This window comes from Onychostruthus taczanowskii, unplaced genomic scaffold (genome assembly GCF_017590055.1).
Source record: "Onychostruthus taczanowskii isolate IOZ18803 unplaced genomic scaffold, ASM1759005v1 scaffold13, whole genome shotgun sequence".
In the NCBI taxonomy this organism is placed as follows: domain Eukaryota; kingdom Metazoa; phylum Chordata; class Aves; order Passeriformes; family Passeridae; genus Onychostruthus; species Onychostruthus taczanowskii.
In genome coordinates this window covers 301895-320630 of record NW_024498462.1, presented here as the reverse complement: position 1 = coordinate 320630, position 18736 = coordinate 301895, and the positions used below count along the sequence as shown (strand labels likewise).

The following is an 18736-nucleotide window of genomic DNA, read 5'->3' as shown; positions in this document are numbered from 1 at the left end:
GCGGCCCCCGCCGCACTCGGGCGGAGCGTGCGGGGAGCCCGCGGCGCTGCCGCAGCCGGGCCGGGCCGCTCAGCGCTCCGGGGCCAGCGGGACCGGCCGCAGCTGCCGCCGGGATGACCCTCAAGTCGGGCCGCAGCGCCGGCGGCGGCAGCATGAGGACGGCGCTCTCCGACCTCTACCTGGAGCACCTCCTGCAGAACCGGCCCAAGCCCGAGGTGAGCGGCCCGGTGCGCCCCCAGACCCGCGGCTCCGCCTGTGCCCCGCTCCCGGCCCCATCCCCACCGAGCCCCGGCAGGGAGCCCCGGCGTGCCCCGCTCTCCTGCGGGCCCTTAGCCCAGCACTCTGCGCCCGGCTCAGGCCCGGCACGGGTCCCCGGGGCTGCCGGGGGGAAGCAGGGTCCCACAGGCAGAGACCCCGCGCTGCGCGTCCTGCTGGTCCCCAGCACCCCGGGAGCAGGGATGCTCGCTGGGGACGCGGGTGCCTCCGGGGAATGGTCAGCCAGCACGGCCGGCAGGCCAGAAGGAGCTGGGTGAAGCGGAGCAAGGCTCCAGCATCCAGCCGCGGAAGAGATTGTGCTTGTTTTGCTGCAAAGTTGTAGCTGGTCTGAACTGGAACTGCCTGTCACATGAGCTGATTCAGCTGCTGAGCAACCTCCAGGTCCACGGCATGGGCTGGAGGAGGGTGGGGGTCTCTTCCCCAGGGAAGGAGGATGCACGCTGCCCTTCTCACGCCTGCCCCGGGGAGTGAGCCGATGGCCGCATGCACCCCACCTCCAACAGAAGGAGAGCAGGCTGCACCGGCCCTCTTGGTTCTGCTGGGTGGGCTCCTTCCTCGCATAGTGTTCTTTGAGGTAGCTTGGGTGCAACCAGAAGGTCGGCAGTTGCCAGTGTTAAATACCTGGTGCTTTTCTCCCGGCCGAGATTTCCAGCTTTGAAAAGGCATCCTTGGTGACGCCATGGCATAATGTGCCTGGGCTAAGGTTTCCTTGGGACTGTGGGGAGCCTCTGAGAGAGAGAGGAGGGAGGAAATTTTCCTGAAGTGCTGTCCTTGGCCCATCGTGTTGGACACTTAAACACGCAAAAGAGGCCTGTCAGATCTGTCTTACACCAGTGGCTCATCTGCTTCTCATGGTTTAACCCTGACAGGGTGCTTTGAGAAAAACAGTAGGAGAAAAAATAATTAAAGCAAAATGTCTGGACCAGGCAACTGCTCAAAGGAGCTCTCCCATCCCTCTGCCTGCCAGATCCAGGCAGAGGGCCTGCCTGGCTGCAAACAGAGCAAGGATAAATTGCCAATAGCAGCAGAGCATGGAAAGTGTAGGAGCTGCCCAGCTTCCTGGTGTTTAATGTATTTATTTCAGTAGGGATAAAGGGAGAGATGGTGAACTGAGATCTGCATGAGGCCTTTTAAAAGGAGCTCTGTAGGCCTGGCTTCCAGCAGTGCCCTGAGCTTGCCAGTCACAGATACCCATCTCTGTGTCATGGGCATGCAGAGATGGTGCTGGCACAGGGTGGCTGTGGCCGCTCCATGGGACACCAGGACCTCACCCAGCAGCAATGTCCCTTTTTGGGAAGGGTGCTGAGTCTGCCTGGCTGCTCCTGGTCTAGAGTCAAACAGGGTGACTGGGAGGTTTCTCTTCTGCATTTTCTCTGGCAGAGCCATGTGTTGGGAAATGCTGTGCTGTGTTTCTCACGTGGTGGCAGGGCATGCAAATCATGGCAAGTGGAAGCCATGTTATTGCTAGAAAACAGCCCCAGGCCTCTCCTCTTGAGCCTCACCACGTGCGTGCATATCTTTGCCATATCTCCTGACTGGCAAGTACAGATTTACCGAAAAGGTGTGGGCTTTATTTCCAGCTGTGCACCTGGTTGGCAGGATAACCTTGGGCTTGTCTCTTTATCATCTGTGACTCAGTTCCCCAGCTGTAAAATGGGCAGCGAACGTGACCTTTGGGAGTGTGGTGGAGAAAAGGAGGGTACTTCTGGGGAGAGCTGATCTTGAGGGTGCAGAGGGAGCACTGCACTTGCCTCTGGGCAGCAGTTCTCAGCATCCAGCTGGCAGCAGCTCCAAGGCAGACTGAGGCCACAGTCCCCAGGAACCAAATCCTGAATCAACCACAGGTAAAACTCGGTTGGAAGCTGAGCTAAAACCTCTGGCTTTGACTAATGAAGTGGGGAGGGCTGGTTCCAATTTTTTAATCGCAAATGTATTTTGCTGTGTTGCTGTGTGTCACAGCTACAGGGAAAAAGCTGTTTTACAGGGCTTGTTCTGGAAGCTGGGATGGAGTGGCAGGGCAGCTCCTCCTTCTGTCAGTGTTGTGGTTTCACTGGCTGTCCCTTGGAGGTTACCAGCTTCACAAACACATCTGGAAGGCTGCATCAGCCTTTTCTGGTGGGAAGGTGGTGCCTCAGCAAAGCTGACTCTGCTCCCTTGAAAATCTGGCCCATCTCCATTGCAGCACTCTGTGATCTGGAGTCAGTGTGAGGGCACAAAGAGCTGGCAGCACCTCCTGGCTGCCACGACCATTTTGTATCCTTTCTATTTCTCTTTTCCCCTTCCCAGAGAGACCTGTTGGTGTTACCGGGCCTTTTCCTGGTGTCAGCAATGTAATCCTTTTTGGTTTAAATGGTTGTTGGTTTGATTCTTGTTTTTAAACTTCAGTCATATTGCTAGAAGAGGTTTTAGGTGAGATTGTTCCTGTGGCTGTGCAGGCAGACTTGAGAAGTCAGTAGCCCCTGGCAGAATGAATTACTTCTAAATGTCTATGTGGCTGTATCTCCCCAGCCTGCTGAAGCAGCCTTAAAGCAGCTCCCAAGCTCAATTTTTTGCTGCTTTCCATTTTTTACACATTGCTGTGTTTTTTTAAGCTTTACAAGACTGAGATGGACCGATCTTGGATGGGGAGGGAGGCAAGACTGAAAGGACTGGAGGGTGGCAGGAGATATTGCTGGATCAGGACATCTCTGCACCAAGCAGTGCCCCAACCTCCCTGCATGCACCCGTGAGGGTGCATTATATTATAGTATATATAATATATTATATTATAACGTGAGGGGTCATGATTCATGATTCATGGAGGGAGCTGGGATTTTGTTCTTCACAGTGTGAGAAGAGCGTGTCTTCCTTCCAGCCAAGAGGGCAATCCCAGAGAAACCTGGCTCCAGGGTTCCTTCTTGCATCCAAGCTGCTGTACTTTGGGGGCCTGCTTGGCAAATCCAGCAGTACTTTCCTCCACATACTCACCAGGCAGCCCTGTTTTTCTAAGGCTACCTGATACTGGCGTCTCCTGGTTGGAGGAGCAAGGAGAGCCCAGGAACCAAATCTCTGAACATGCCCTTTGCACTGTAGTGCTGCTTTCCTCAAGTGCTGCTTCAGCCTCCTGCAAACAAGCTGCCCAGTTAATGTTTGATTTGCCCATGGCGTGCAGCCTGGTGGAGCCAGCACAGCAGCAGCAGCAACCCTGGCAGACAGTGCTGACCCCACTGGGGGACAGGATGCCAAGTCCTGGGATCCTTGCCACATTCCCTGTTGGTAAACACTGCCCAGGAAACTGGTACATTCCCTCTGCCCTGGGATATGGGGCAGAAATCTGGGCTCTTGAAGGAAATGCAGACGGGGGTTATGGGGTAACTCTGCCCCATGGAGCTGGTGGCTCTTGTGTGCATTGCCAGTGCAGCAGGATTTGTGCAGGAGGATTTGTACCCCTGTCAGCCAGCTGCAATGCACACAGGGCTGCTGGATACTGGGCTGTCCAGCACCCCTGTTGCACAGCTCAGCCCCCAGCCTCCTTGCCCCATGTCTGCCCCAGCATGGGCCCTGGCAGTGACAGAGCTGGGGCTGTGCACAGCTGGTAGTGGCTGGTGGCCACGAGCTGGCTCTCAGCAGCACTCACAGATATTTCCTGTGGAGCAGTGCACAAGGAGCAGAGTCTGGCCGGTCACCAGTGTGACTTGAAAGGCTCCTGAGGTCACAGACTACACTAGGCCAAGCCAGCCATGAGCGTGGCAGCTGCCAGGAGAGTGCAAGGCAATCCAGCCAGCCAGCTCATGTGCATGGGGCATGAGAGCCACATACGTCTCCTGTTTCTGGGTGCCAGCATCAGGGCTGATTCTGCCACACCGAGGGTCCTGGCTGTCCTCATGAACCAGGCATCTTCCCATCCCCATCCACTGGCTGCCCAGTGCCATCAGCAAAAAAGCCCACTCCATCCCAGCATGGCTCTGGTTGTGGAGGACCCTTCTGCATTCAGAGTTGCCATCAAGTGACTGGTGGCCATCCCCAGGCACTGCAGCCAGTCTCTGGTGACAGACCTTGTTCTCCAGGAGTCACCAGGGTGACACTGGTGCTGCGTCAGCATCGAGGGCTGGGTGTTTTCTCCAGCTCTCAGCAAAAAACAAAGGTCAGGGCCAGGAGGCTCAGCTGATGGGGATGTTGAGGATGGAACTCCCAGTCCCTGGAGCAGACTGTGCTGTGTCCTGGGTCATCGGGCTCTGCTGAGCCTAGAGGTTTGAAGCCAGGAACTGCATGGTCTAACCCTTTCCCAAGGCATGACCAAGATAAGTATGATCTGTGCTGGCTCCAGCTGCCTCGTGGGCACTTTGGCCTCAGGTCGGGCTGGACAAGGTCCTTGTCCTCCTACTCCTCCTTGCACCTGCTGGTTTGGCAGAGGGGGACAGCTGACAGAGAGCTGTGGGACAGCTCTAGGCACGCACACTGCTGGATCTGTTCCTCTGCTCTGCACATGGTGTGGTAGCATCATGCCCTGTTGGGCTGGCAAGCCAGGCTGGGGGGGATGGATACAAGTTGTTCTTCCTTCCACCCTGCAAGTCCATGGCCTGGCTGCTGTTCTGGGCTGGGATTCAGCCTTCTTCTCCATGTTTAAGCCATTGGCAGCTGGAGCCCACGTGGTCACCTTTTGAGGAGGAGGTTGGGTGGCGCTTCTGGAAGTAGTTGGCTTAAAAATAAATCACTGCATCATGGGCACACAGCTCCCTGAACCCTTCTCTCCCTGGCCTAGCCCCACAGTGCCCTTTCTGGGGGCTGTGACAGTGACTATGCCTGCTCTGTCCCTCTCTGCCAGCACCTTTCCTGCTGTCCTTGTTAGTCCTGACTCTGCTGCCCATTTCTTTGGCTCCCTCCCTGCTTTCTGCCATTGCACAGAGCTGGATCAGTGTCTCAGCCAGCAGCATTCCAGCACATCCCTACCAAAGCTCATATTATTGTGGTTTAGTGCCATGGCTGCAGCCCAGGAGCAGGTGCTCTTCACTGACCTGATCAGATCTGCCTCCCCACCTGGCAGTGTGGGGCTGCAGCTTCTCCTCTGCTCCAGGCCAGGGGTCAGGGGTGGGTGAGACTGAGCTGGGGCAGGGAGGTCAGGCTGATGTTTCCTAGCTCCTGGCATGGAGCTTCTGGCCCTGGTGCTCAGTTGACAAGTCAGGCTGTGGTGGGGAGAGGTTTGGCTCTGCCTGTCTGGACACTGCCACGTCACTGATGCAGGACTGAATCCGGTGAGGACCTTGCTGGGTATCCCTGCAGCTTTGCTGGCTGTGGCTCTCAGCTCAGGCACTGCTGGGAGGGAAGGTGCAGGCTGCAAAGTGGGCAGCATAGCCAGGAGTCTGATGTGGAGTGGGGCAGCCAGGAAGGTTTGTTTTGCATCCTGGGCTGGTGTGGGAATTTGTGCCAAGAGGGCAGGCAGAGGCTGCAGATCGAAACTGCTCTGGGTTTTGCTGGGCTTTGTTTTGATCTGGGAGAGGCTTGAGGAAAGTCCACTGCACTTGGGGACAAACGGGCGCATTTGTGAGCTGTGTGGAAACATTGCCCAGTGTGTCTGAGGGATTTAACAGGACTGTGTCAGGCTTTCTTGGGCTGTGAGGGAAAAGCTCACCAGGCAGGATGGATTTGGAGGTCTTTGTATGGGACCTCGATCACTCTCCATTAGCCCTGCACATGCTGGAAACCAAGAACAGATGTTTCCTCAGGACTGAAAGCCTGGGCTTGGCTTCCCAGTGCAATCCAGCATGACAGGACCTGGAGCTGGGGAGGGGAATGGGATGTCTCTGGCTGTCTTGGGAGCACTGCCTTCAATGCCTGCATGTTGTGTACATGGTACTGCACCATGTCAGTTGCCCACTGATGTAGGTCAGGAAGGGTTGAACTTGCAAACAGAGCTAGAGCAAAGCCTGGCTCCAGTTCTCAGAGAGGAGTTCCAAACTGTTTTGTTCACTTGGTGAAGATGTCCTGGGCTTTATGCTCTGTAACAAGCTACCTGTGAGCCAAGTGCTGCTATGACACACAAGGAGTGTTTGTGACTCTTTGCTTCAGAAGATCAGCTGTGAACTCTTTTGGCTTCTTCTACCTCTAGCTTGTCCAAATTTTTCTTACCTCCTCTGTTTCCCAGGCTGGAAAACGACAAATTAAACCCACATCCACATCTCCAAGGCTCAAGTTCTTCTGCTCCTTTTCTTTTCTTGCCCTTAGTGTCTTCTCCTCCTCTGTGCTCCACCTGTACTGCAGGCACCTTAACAGGTTTGAGTAGCTGAGCCCAGAGCAGGGATCCAGCATTCCCAGGTGGAGCCCCTAAACCGTGGTCTCTGTTTTGCCCCGACAGGCCATGACTCAGTCCCCAAACGCCATGACTGAGGACATTTATACCAACGGCTCAGCCACCCTGGGCAGCCCCTCGCACAGCAGCGGCCGCGAGGTGCGCAAGATCCGCCTTGTGCAGTTCGAGAAGGTCACCGAGGAGCCCATGGTGAGAGCTGGCCAGGCCCCAAAGCTGGATGGCACCCGGGGGGTGGAGGGGCAGCTTGAGCTGTGCCAGCAGGCTGGCCTTGAGGGAAACAGGTCACTGGAGATCTCGGCCATGGGAAGAAGGTGCTGGACTCTGCCTTCTGCCCAGGGACCCGAAGAGAGCCCCACAAAGGGTGGTGATGCTTGAGCCAAGAGGAGCTGCAGCAGCCTGAGTTGGCCTAGCAGGCTGTTCCCCCCAGCCACTGCACAGCCCACTGTGGACATGGGCCTGGAGAAGACTTTGTGAGGGCAGGAGAGCTCTCCCCTGCAGAGAGCAGTCATGGATTTTCCTGTCTTCCAGGGAATCACGCTGAAGCAAAATGACAAGCAGAGCTGCATGGTGGCCAGGATCTTCCATGGGGGCATGATTCACAGACAAGGTAACAAGGCCTTTGGAGAAGTGGTGCATGGGGTGCACGTCTGCAGGTGGTTTCTTCCCATGCAGCAGTAATGCAGGTCCTCAGCACTGCTGGCTTTCCCCTGTGACATGGACATCTGTGCCTGTTCCTCTCCTAGAGACGTGTCAGGAGCTTGGGACTCATTGGTCTCTGTGGTTGTCATGTTAAAACATTGGAGGCTTTAGGGATAAATAAAGGGTTGGGGGAAGGGCTCTCCCAAAAAGGAACTGGAGATCATCTGTCTCTGTCTCGTGATAGGGTCACTGTAAGAAGAGATGGATCATACCCCAGGGACCATGGGGGAAGCTCTTCCCATTCCTAAAGTGCACAGGTGGGACAGGCATCCTGTAGATTGGCTCTGCAGACCAAAAGAAGGTGCCAAAAGAAATAAATAGGTGCTATTTTCTGTTTTTGGGTCTTGCCAAGGAGGCGTGGATACGAGATGTTCTCTGCTTAGAAGAGGCTGCTTTTCCAGCCTTGGATCCAAGTGGGAAGTCTGTGCTTACCAATGCCAAAATAAGACAGGAGCCATTCCAATAACATTACTGGAGCCTGATTTTTAGTAGTATATCTGAGGCTGTAATCTGCCTGGGTATATAAACTGAAAACACAAAGTCAGGAATGCTTGTGTTAAGGGCCCTGTAAGGAGGTTGTGATTGGCTTCAGGTGAGGTACTTGGGGTTGTGTTTGAAATGCTGATGCAGGTGCTTTGACCAGTCCAGAGCACTTTGCACACAGTGCTGCAACCTGATGACCTTCGGGCTGGCTAGGTGTGTGTGTTGGGTGGAGGGGGAAGAATTAATTCCCCTTGTGCTTTCCTGCCATGTGCTGAGATGGCATGTGTGGTTCCAGAAGCACTGCCAGGCAAACACTGCAGTGTCCTGGCCCTGGAGGCTGATGGAGCTGTGTGATTTGGGTTTGGTGAGCAGCTCTTGTCCCTTTTCTGCATTTTCATGTTTCTCACATTGCTGGCAGGCTCCCTTCACGTGGGTGATGAAATCATAGAAATCAATGGGCAGAGTGCGAGCAACCACTCAGTTGACCAGCTGCAGAAGATGCTGGTAGGTATCTGTGTGTGTCAGGGCTGTTCCCTGGGAAGGACCCCTTTGGCCTGCATGCTGTGAGCATTCACCCACTCCCACACACCAGAGCCAGCACACAGCTGCCTACATACAGCGGTGTGGTGTGGCAGAAACCACCCTGCATGCAGCCCCCTGTGCTTGCTGCCTGTTTCTGGCCTTCTGGAGCAGCAGTGAAGGCTGTTGAGTGGGTCCCTGACATGTGTGGGGCTGGAAACCACCTCTGTTTGCCAAGGCTGCTGTGCAGCTCCAGCCCAGGGTGGGCTGCTCTTGCAGACCTGAGCCACACATGCATGTCATGTTGGTGCCATTTGCCTGCTGCTGAGGTCATGGTGATCCTGTCAGGCCCTTGCCAGAGACAGCTTTGGGTTCATACACTGATGATCCTGATCTCTGCCCAGCATATGACACCTGGTTGGAGAGAGGTCGTGCTGCTGAGAACCCCCACCAGCAGCCTAAAGCAGGAGGTTTGGCCTTGCCAAAGTGCCACAGGATGTCCCTGCCCCAGACTGCAGGACCAAAGAGGAGCTTGTCTTTGTTTCTGCCTTCTGAGTGGTTGGCCCAGGAGGCCTCTCCAAGCCTCCACGCATGGTTGTCCCATGGGACCATGTGGGTGTTGTGATGTATGTGTGGCAACAGTGCACTGGCCTGTGGCAGGCAAGGGAGTGCTGTGCTCCAATGTCACCAGGAGGGCCAGAGCAAGGGGCCAGCATGGAGGGGACCTGGAAGAGTCAGCCTCTCAGGCTCCTCACTGGAACAGCCAGACCAGAGGTGATGCAGGTCTCCATGTTCATCCTCGTGGTGCTTAGCTGTGCCCACAGCCCGACCCTTGTAGGGGTGCTGGTGTCCCCCATGGGAATGGGACAAGTATGGCAAAGCCAAACACAGCTATTTCTGACCAGGCTGTGGTGTCCCCAGCACCACAGCACGGTGGGGTGCCCAGGAGCCCTGCCTTTGCAGGTCCTGGCACTCAGCACCTCCCTGCACAGGTTGCTGCTGTTGAGCTGCCTCCAGACACCACCTCCTCCAACTCTTCTTTCTCCCCTTTGTTCACTAGAAAGAAACCAAGGGGATGGTCTCATTAAAAGTCATTCCCAACCAGCAAAGCCGCCTCCCTGCTCTCCAGGTAAGTGCAGCCTCTGGAGCCACGGGCAGTGCTGGGACCTGGCTGTGGGGCAGGGTGGGACCAGAGCAAATCATGCAGGACCAGTGCTGGGAGGAGAGCTGTGCTCAGCCAGGGGTGTCAGGGCAAGGGGGTGCCTGCCTTGTCTGAGCTGCTGGAACCTGTCCTGTGCTTACATCCCTGCAAACAAGCACTTGTTGGGCCTGTGTGGGTGTATTCACCCAAAGCTGTGTAGGAACACGGGGCTGGGATGGCTGAGCCACCAGTGGTGTTTGGGGATGGGAAAGCAGTGGCAGGTACACACCAGGGAGCACTTGAGGGTCTCTTTCAGAGCCATAATCATGTGTGACGGGGCAGCCCCTGGCTCTGTGGTCCCTGCTGTCACCAAGGCCGGGTGCAGCAGCCTGGTAAGGGTGACGTCGGTCCGGATGCCGCCGTGCACAGCGTGGGAGGAAGGAAGCAGTGGGGGGAAGGAAGGCAGTTCCTTGCACCTGCTGTCACTGCCAGGCTGGGGGGGCCATGCTGTGTCTCCAGGGGATGACACCTGCGTGGCTTTGCCATTGAAGTCCTGCTGGGGCTGAAATAGAACAGTGGGGAGGGCTGTGTCCTCTGCCAAGACTTCAGGGCGTGGTGGCTGGGTTGCTGTCTTGTCCTTCTGCAGGAGCCAACCCCAGTGCAGCCCCCTATCATGGACAGGCAGGGGAGGGAGAGGAGTTCAGAGGCAGAGGGTGGGGGCTGGATGGTGCTGGGACGGGCTGAGGGAGCACATGTCATTCTTTACCCAGAGAAGCTGAAGTTCTGAATGTGGTGGCAGGTGTTGGTGGCTCTGTTTCTTCCTCAGTTTATGCTGTCCCCAGTCCTGCTCAACAAGCTTTGCATGAGTGTTTATTAAACACTGGCCCTGTCTGTCCTTCCCTGCTGTCAGTCTGCCCTCCCTGTCCTGACCCAGCCAGCTCCAGTTGGCCAACTCCATGCCAGGGGAAAAATCTACCCCAGAGGAAAAGAATGCAGTTTCTGGTTCACCTGAGGTTGGGAAAGACACAGGGACAAACTCCTTCCCAGCAACAGCTGTACTGCTCCTGCTGTGCCCAGGGCAGTGTCTGCTCCCCAGAGCCACAGCTGCTTGTGTCTGTGTTTGTTGCAGTACCACCACCAAGAGTGGAGTGTTTGCACTCCTGGATCCCCATGATCACCTTTATTTCAGTGCCTGGCAGGCAGGATAGTGGAGATCCTGGCATCATGATTTTCCCCTGCCTGGGCTCACAGGGTCGAGTGTCTCTTGGAGCAGGTCTACTTGGGAGTGTCTTACTGAGAGGAAGCACAGAGCATTCCAGGCTCTTGAGAACCCTTCCAGCATATTCCCTGCAGCCCTTTGACTTTAAAAACCAAGACTTGTCATGCTGGAGCCTGCTCAGCAGCTGAGTGTCTGGCCCCAGAGAGGGGCTGGCAGCAGGCAGGCAAAGAGCCCTGTGCAGCTGTGGGTGATATGTGGAGCTGTCTGATGCCAGCTCCTAACTGGTGTAGGGGGGGGTCTTCCCCAAATATCCTGGCTTGGGACATGAGTGCTGCAGGAGCAGAGAGCTCTGGGCAGGTGCCTGGGCAGTACCTGCTGTGTTTCCCTTGTGTTTGTGCTTCCTGGTGCCAGAGAGTGCTCTCAAAGCATGCAGCAGTCCTCATCCTGAAAGGAGATTCCACTCTTATTGTTTTTCCTAATTTCATTTTCTTGTGAGTGCCCTCATGTCACAGCTTGATCCATATGGTCTTTTCTGGCACTGAAAGGGAACCATGTTTGTGTCCTGATGGCTCTGTGCCTGCAGCAGCACAGCTGAGGGAAATGGTTTTAATGTGGAACAAGGACAGCATGATCTACCCTGCCGAGGGAGGATGAATTTCCAGGCCCTGCCTATCACATCTGAGGACAGGACAGGCACCACCCCATGTGAAACTCTTTTCCCTCTTGCTACATGCTGTGTTTCTGGGGTAACTAACTTGCTAGGGTCATGCTCAGCATTCCCTAAACTCTGCTTTTCACTCCTAATGCTCTACACTGCCTGGCGTTGCCTACACTCTATGCCTGACAGGGTCCTGCTGGGGGTGGGTGCTGTAGACTCCCTCCCAAGGAGCTGAGCAAGCAGAAGGGACAGGGAAAACAAACTTTCTCACACCTTCTTAGTCCCCAGGGCTTCCCCAGCCTCAGGAGGGTACGCAATGGCCCGGGAAGCTCATTTCCAGTTGCAGCTGTGATGAATTTTGGAAGATGCAGAAGGGACCAGGACAGAGCAAGGCAGGGATGGATACAGCACTGCAGCCTTGGCTCCCCAGAGGCCTTGTGCCATGCAGGGATTGCCCAGTTGTGGGGAAAGGCAGCACAGCAGCTGAGATTGAGCCATGGCCTTCCCTGGGGTCCCTGTTACAACATCACCTCTGTGCTCAGCCCACTGCAGAGCCCAGATGTGCAGCATGTTGGTGGGACTCCTCTGTGGCTGGCCCAGCTCAGCAGCACTGTGCAGCACCCAGGGCACTGCAGGGAGGCTCCATGGCAGGGTTTGAACACCACCTGTGGGTGTGAATAGAGACAGCAGCCCTGTCATCAGCTCCCAGAAAGGCCAAGATGCCCTCATCCACTCACCACATCATCTCACTACAGTTCCATGCCCAGGACTTTCCCCTAAGCTTTATGCATCTCCTTTCTCCCCCCACAGCCTTGTGGGGCCTGGAAAGGAGCAGAGGCTTTGTGCCTGGAGCCATCTCTGCAGTCACTGCCTGGGAATGCAGTGTGGGGGCCAAACTCAGCCATCCTGCATGTCCAGGCTGACTCTGGTCTCCTCTGTTTTGCAGATGTTTATGAGGGCACAGTTTGACTACGACCCCAAAAAAGACAACCTGATCCCCTGCAAGGAAGCAGGACTGAAGTTTCAGATTGGTGATGTGATTCAGATCATAAACAAGGACGACAGCAACTGGTGGCAGGGCCGGGTGGAGGGCTCCTGCACTGAGTCAGCAGGACTCATCCCTTCTCCAGAGCTGCAGGAGTGGTAGGTCCCTGCATTTGTCCAGAAGGGCTGGATCTGGGAGTGGAGGTGGGAGCAGTGACCATGTGCTATCAGGAGTTTGTGTTGGGTAACACCAGTGTCACTGCTGGCACAAGGAGGAAAATGTCCCCTTCATGTGCTGCAGGGTGAGCCTTTGCCTGTCCCAGCAGCCAACCGGTTTCTCTTGCATGTCTGAGGGACAGTCCTGCTGCTGTCCCAGGGCTTGGGGTGACAGCTGGGCCGTGGGGTGTCCTCCTCTCTTGGCAGGCGTGTGGCAAGCGTCACCCAGCCCAGCCAGAGCGAATCCCCGAGCTGCAGCCCCTTTGGGAAGAAGAAGAAGTGCAAAGATAAATACCTGGCCAAGCACAGCTCAAGTAAGTGTGAGCAGGGCAGTGGGCTCAATCCCCGGCCCGGGCCATCCCCCTGTCTCTGGGCAGGGCTGGCTCTGTCCTCCATGGGAGTCAACCAAACAGCCCAGCTGTGGCAGCAGTGGAAGCGCAGGATACACCACAGCTGTCAGCTTTTTTTGGGTCTCCTACAGTCTTCATGTTCCTCCTGTGGCCACAGCTGTGTCCCCGTGGAGAGCACGAGGCCAGGGCTGGCTCAGCACTGAGCTCCTGTGCTCTCCCCTGGTGACAATCCCTTGCACTCCTGGCCCTGTGAGCTCAGGGTCCCCAGCCTCAAACCCCCAGGCGCTGAACACAGGGGAGGCAGTGGCAGTGCTGCTGCTCAGCAGTCAGGGAGCAGCCTGAACTGCTCCCAAGCTGCCAAGGCCTGTCCCTGGTGGGGCAGGGAGCTGCCCCTCAGCCACCCATGCAGCACCCCATGCTAAACTGAGCCAAGAGCTGGCAAAGGTGGGTGCCCAGCGACTGCTGGCTCCTGGCCCAGCCTGCAGCTCCAACCAGCAACAAACAAGGCTGTAAATCACCCAGATATATAAAGCTCCCCCAGTAACAAGCTCCCTGCAGCATCTTGCTGCCTCCACCCTAGCTCCCAGGTCCTACTGTCCTGAGCAGAATTACTGAGCAAAAGTAATGTCTTCCCTGGCTTCTTTGGCATCTCTCCAGCAGCCACTCCGCCCCTCATATGCTGCTTCTCTTTTTCCCTAGCAGCCAAAGGTGGATGAGCTCCCAGCCCAGTCCTGACCACTGCTCTTCATTTGACCTGGCTTTGCTCTGACACACATACATGGGTCATGCTGGTGTGGCCAAGCCAGTTCTGACCCCTCCATGTCTCTTTTCTCCTCCACCACAGTTTTTGACCAGCTGGATGTTGTTTCCTATGAGGAGGTGGTGAGGCTGCCTGCCTTCAAGAGGAAGACTCTGGTGCTCATTGGTAGGTTTTGTTCCAGGCATCCTCTGTAGCACAGGGGCTGTGTGTGGGAACCAGTGGGAACCATTACTGCTCAGGGGCTGGAGCAGCATGGCCCTTCAAGACCTAGTAAGGTCTGGGGAGCATTTCTTCAGCCTGCAGCAGTCACCCCATACATAGGCTGACCCCCTCCATGCAGCATGCATGGTCTGGCATCTGCTGCAATGCTGGGGAAGAGTTAATTCAGGCATTTGCAACTCCTGAGTATCTTCATGGAAAATCTCTATTAAAAGCAGCTCTGCAGTTGCATCAAAGCAAGCACTCCCACTCTGTGGGGATTGAGCACTTGGTGGTGGATTCCACGGGCATGGGCAGCCACCCAGTCCAGCCAGGCTGGTTGCTCTGCAGGCAGCAGTCCTGTCTCCAGCTGGAGCTGGAGATGAGCATCCCCCAGGGCACAAAGAGCCTCTTCCAGGGCTGGAAGACACCAGAGACCAGCCCAGAAAGCACATCTTGGGCAGGGCCCAGGCCAGGCCCTGCACTTTTTGTCAGACCCAGAGCTGTGGAGAGGCCCCAGCATCTCCCAGGCTGCTCTGAGCCAGCTCCAGTGTCCATCTTTCTCTCTCTCTCTCCAGGAGCCAGTGGTGTGGGCCGTAGCCACATCAAGAATGCTCTGCTCAGCAACAACCCAGAGAAGTTCATGTACCCACCTCCATGTAAGTACCAGCACAGGATGCATTTCCTCTCACCTCTTTGATATCCAGGACTTTCTGACAGCAGGTGGGAGGTGGGGAGAGGTTCTCCAGCATCACCAAGCCCCTGAAGTCAGGTCCCCACGTGCAAGGCCTCCCTGCCTGCAGTCCCACATGGACCCACCTTCTCCCACAGAGGCTGCAGGGCTGCTGCCCCCCACACACAGACACCTCACTCTTTTCATCCAGTGCCTGAGGTCCAAAGCAGGAAGCAGTTAGCAGGGGAAAGTAGTACAGCTTGATGCCTGTTCCACTCTGTTCCCCTCTCCTGGGGGCCAGCACTCACCCTCTCTCTCCCTCCCCAGACACCACACGCCCCCAGAAGAAGAATGAGGTGGATGGGAAGGACTATTACTTTGTCTCCACTGAGGAGATGACCCGGGATATCTCAGCCAATGAGTTCTTGGAGTTTGGAAGCTACCAGGGAAACATGTTTGGCACCAAGTTTGAAACAGTGCACAAGATCCACCAGCAGGACAAAGTCGCTATTTTGGACATCGAGCCCCAGGTAGGGAGCAGGGGAAGGGGTGGGTGGACAGGGGCTGCCACAGATTGCATTACCTGTGTGCTGGCTGTGACTGTCTGTGACTGTCCCTGCCTTCTCTTCCCAAAGGAAAAAGCCAGCAAGCCCTGGGGTGGCATTTCAGTTCCCAAGGCATGGGTTCAGTGAGAGTATTCCCTGTCCCAGCACACACCTGGCTGTGACACCAAGGCTGCTGTGGGAGTGGGTTGCAGGGACCCTGTTCCAGGAGTCCACCCATTGAGCTCATGTCCCCAAAGAGGGGTGTCTCCTTTAGCCCCCCTGCACCACAGTGCCAGCCTGGGGGAGGGCCACACTCTGCTAACTGCTCCCCTCTCTCCACAGACCCTCAAGATCGTCCGCACGGCCGAGCTCTCCCCGTTCATAGTGTTCATTGCCCCGACAGACAGGGCAGAGGAGGTGAGTGCCAGGTGTCCTGTCCCCCTCTGGATGGGCTTCTTGGGCCATGGCTGCAGCACCCCGGGGCTCCCCATCAGCGGATTCCTGTCTGCTTGGCTGCTGGTGGTCCAGAACTCAGCCCAGACCTGAACTGCCAGTTCCTGCACCCCCATCCCACAGCACAATCCCAGCGGGGAGCACAGCCCAGCAGTGGGGCAGGAACGTTTACCCTGCCATCAGCTATGCAAATAGACACACAAACAAGAGCTCCTTTCATTCTTTGCCTCATTAGGATGCTGATCCCTTTAACGTGAGGATGAAAGCAGCACTGATAGCGCAGTTAACTCATTCAGTGCCAAGCCTCAGGCTGGCAGCCACAGGCTGTCACTTCCCAGGAAGCCCCCTGGATGCAGGGATGCTGCTTACCCAGCCCTACACCCCAGCCTGACAGGGAGATGGGAAGAGAGGCCAACAGGAAAACCCAGAGCTGTGCTCCTCCTGGCCACCTCTTCCCACCTATTGTGTTAGTTAAGCTTAGGCTACAGATAGTTTGCAGGAGAGGATATTTATGCAACCTTCAGAGCAAGTGTTGTGCAGGTATTTAGAGGCACATTAACTGCCTGATGCAGCAGGCTGGGGAGGGGAAAAGGGGACAGATCTCAGAACAGAAAGGGCCACTCTGTCACCCATCCAGAGAGGAATCACATCCTGCTGCAGTGGGCAGGGCCAGCCCTGCTGCCAGGCACTAAATATAACCCTGCAGCTCGGCTCACTGAGGAGAGGGATGCGGCAGAGTTAATGTGACCCCGCAGAGCTCACGTGAGCAAAAGCTGCTGCTTGCCCTCCCTTCCCTTCTCCACCCCCGACAGCTGCTGGCTCCATCCACAATATGGGAAAAATTAATTTTGTAAGAACAGATGAATATTTTCAGTAACTCTTCAAGATGAAGGTAGCTAAGCAGTATTTTTTTTTTTTTGCCCCATGGGTAATAATTACATTTAAAGTTTGTCAGTGTTGAACTGAACACCTTAAAGACAAGCTTGCTATGCCCTGAGGGAGGGTGTGGTATTGCAAATATTACTCTGTGCCATCTGTAATGTTTTTAGTGCTGACCACTAAAGGAATCAGTATTGTGATATAAACCTAGGTGGTCTAACAAAAAAGAAGGGAAGGACATAAAAGACTGGTCTGATTTGGGTCTATTAATATATTTTTAGGTCTATTTAATATATTAATAATAGATATAATTATATAATAGATATGATAATTAATATAATCTAATAATACCCGTTTAGGTCTATTTAAATCTGCACAGAGCAGAGCTCAGCACAGAGCACTGCACCCCAAGCTGTCCCTCCTCCCCAGGCACACAAGCTGCCTTGTCTTTCAAGCTCCATTAGGGAAAGATGTGGAAATAGTCTGGACCTCCATGCCAGGGGCAGAGATGCCCAGGGATGCACTCCTGGGCTGTCCTTTCAAGCTGGGCAGGAGGGAAGAGGCAGCTTTGCTTTTACTACTGAAGTGCAGCACTAAAACCCCAGCCAAAAGCAGTGGAGAGGCTGGTAAAGCTCTGCCAGCTGGTGCTGTTCTGGTCAAAAGCCAGTGAGAAGGGAGCATCCTGCAGGGATCCCACCTCCAACCCAGCCTGGAGCTGGTGATAAATGCCCACCAGAGCACTGAGCAGCCTGCTGCTTGTGAACCTTCTCCCTGGGAGCTGCCACAGAGCATTTGAGAGGTAAACAGAGAGCCAGCAGGCCTGGCCTCGCTCTAGCAGGTAACCTGATACTCCCAGCACCACACCAAAAGCCCCAGACACCAGCACCGAGATCACACAACAGCTCCTGGCCCATCAGACGAGCTCTAAGGATTCTCTGGGCTGATGCTTCCCGAGCACTGGAGCTGTTTTGGTGTTGGGAGGGTGTTTGCTGGGCGGGGTGTGCTGAAGCTCCTGTGCTGTCCCTTGCAGTCGGAGGCTCTGCAGCAGCTCCGCAAGGACTCGGAGAGCATCCGGAGCCGCTACGCGCACTACTTCGACCTGTCCCTGGTCAACAACGGCGTGGAGGAGAGCCTGCAGCTGCTGCAGGAGGCCTTTGAGCAGGCCTGCAGCTCTCCACAGTGGGTGCCTGTCTCCTGGGTCTACTGAGAGGGCACCTGAACCCAGCCGCTTCCCACCAACCATCCTGCAGCCACTGGGAAACACCTCCTGAGCTCCCCCTGCCCCACACAGCCCAGCACAACTCCCCTCCTGCTGCTCCACCGACACACACTCACAGGGTGCCCACAGCTCCTCTCCTGGGGGAACAAACACGGGACAGAGGCTGCCTGGGGGTGAGCCACCTCTTGTGGCACTGCAGGGCAGGGCAGTGGCTGCAGCAGAGCCCAGGTTAGCTCAGAGCACAGCTCCCTGCCCTCCCCGGGCAAGGGAAAGCACAGTCCTGCTGTAGCACCCAGCTGATCTTCCCTGCAGCAGGCCCAAGGGAAGTGGCAGAACAGGGGGCTTTTCCAGGCAGATGGCTCCTGACGTGGCAGGAATGCACACAACTCAAAACCATTCCTGGAGGCCATGAGGCTTCAAGGAAGGCCATGAGGCTTCTCCCAGACCAGAGCTCCTCCATCCAAGAGTTTCCTCTCACAAACGGCGAAGATGATGAATGTGGCATGAGCACCCCCAGGCAGGCCTCACCCCATGTTCCCAGGCTGGAGTTTTCTCATTCACCCTGTGCAGCCATAGGTGTAAAAGCTCACTGTATTGGAATTCTCACCGTGCAGCTTGGATTGTTACTGCCTGTTGGCCAGAGAAACTGGGCAGCAGCTGAGCCAGTCCCACAGATGAAACCCCAGAGGGACTCTTCAATGGGTAAATTACATCCAGCCACAACTATCTGTTGCATGCAGTAGAAAAGTGTCTACAAAGATCATGCAGGCATGTTTTCCAGTCTAGGGTGTCTCTCACTGTATGCAAATACAAAAGCCATGCTCTCCCTGGGGTTTGTACTGACTCACAGGCCCCACACCACATCCAGGAAGTATCACCACATCCACCATATAGGTGAAAAATTTCATTTGTGTGTTCAGTCAGCTATAGGGGCAAGGGGAAGGTGGTTAAAAAGTCTTGTGCAATTTTTTTTAAGGATGCCAAAAATAAAAATCTATGTGCAATAGGGACCTTTGTTCTGATCCACTGCAGGGAAACAATGAGCAGCAATAAATGTGTGCTGAAACATTGCCATGGCTGGTGTTTTACCTCTCAGGCTGGGCACTGATAAAGCAATGACAAAGGCTCATCAACATGACCATTTCTCTGCTCCAGAAGCTTCTTCAGGAGAGGAGCAG

The 18736-nt window shown here is 55.5% G+C and overlaps 1 protein-coding gene across 1 annotated transcript; it reads left to right on the top strand.

Annotated features, from left to right (window-relative positions):
* The first annotated feature begins 6 nt into the window (after positions 1-6).
* MPP1 (membrane palmitoylated protein 1) lies at positions 7-18628 on the top strand. The gene is made up of 12 exons (XM_041396406.1): positions 7-215; positions 6608-6751; positions 7091-7169; positions 8163-8248; positions 9324-9392; positions 12228-12424; positions 12689-12795; positions 13676-13756; positions 14368-14448; positions 14790-14992; positions 15350-15424; positions 17370-18628. Exons 1-12 carry the CDS (start codon positions 114-116, stop codon positions 17544-17546), a joined length of 1401 nt encoding a protein of 466 aa, XP_041252340.1. The 5' UTR covers positions 7-113; the 3' UTR covers positions 17547-18628.
* Positions 18629-18736: the final 108 nt, after the last annotated feature.

Excerpts from the sequence above, each read along its gene's own strand:
- MPP1 (XM_041396406.1), top strand. The coding sequence starts at position 114 with ATGACCCTCAAGTCGGGCCGCAGCGCCGGCGGCGGCAGCATGAGGACG. Across the intron at positions 12,796-13,675 it reads CCTGGCCAAGCACAGCTCAA|TTTTTGACCAGCTGGATGTT; the intron begins GTAAGTGTGAGC and ends CCTCCACCACAG. Across the intron at positions 14,449-14,789 it reads GTTCATGTACCCACCTCCAT|ACACCACACGCCCCCAGAAG; the intron begins GTAAGTACCAGC and ends CTCCCTCCCCAG.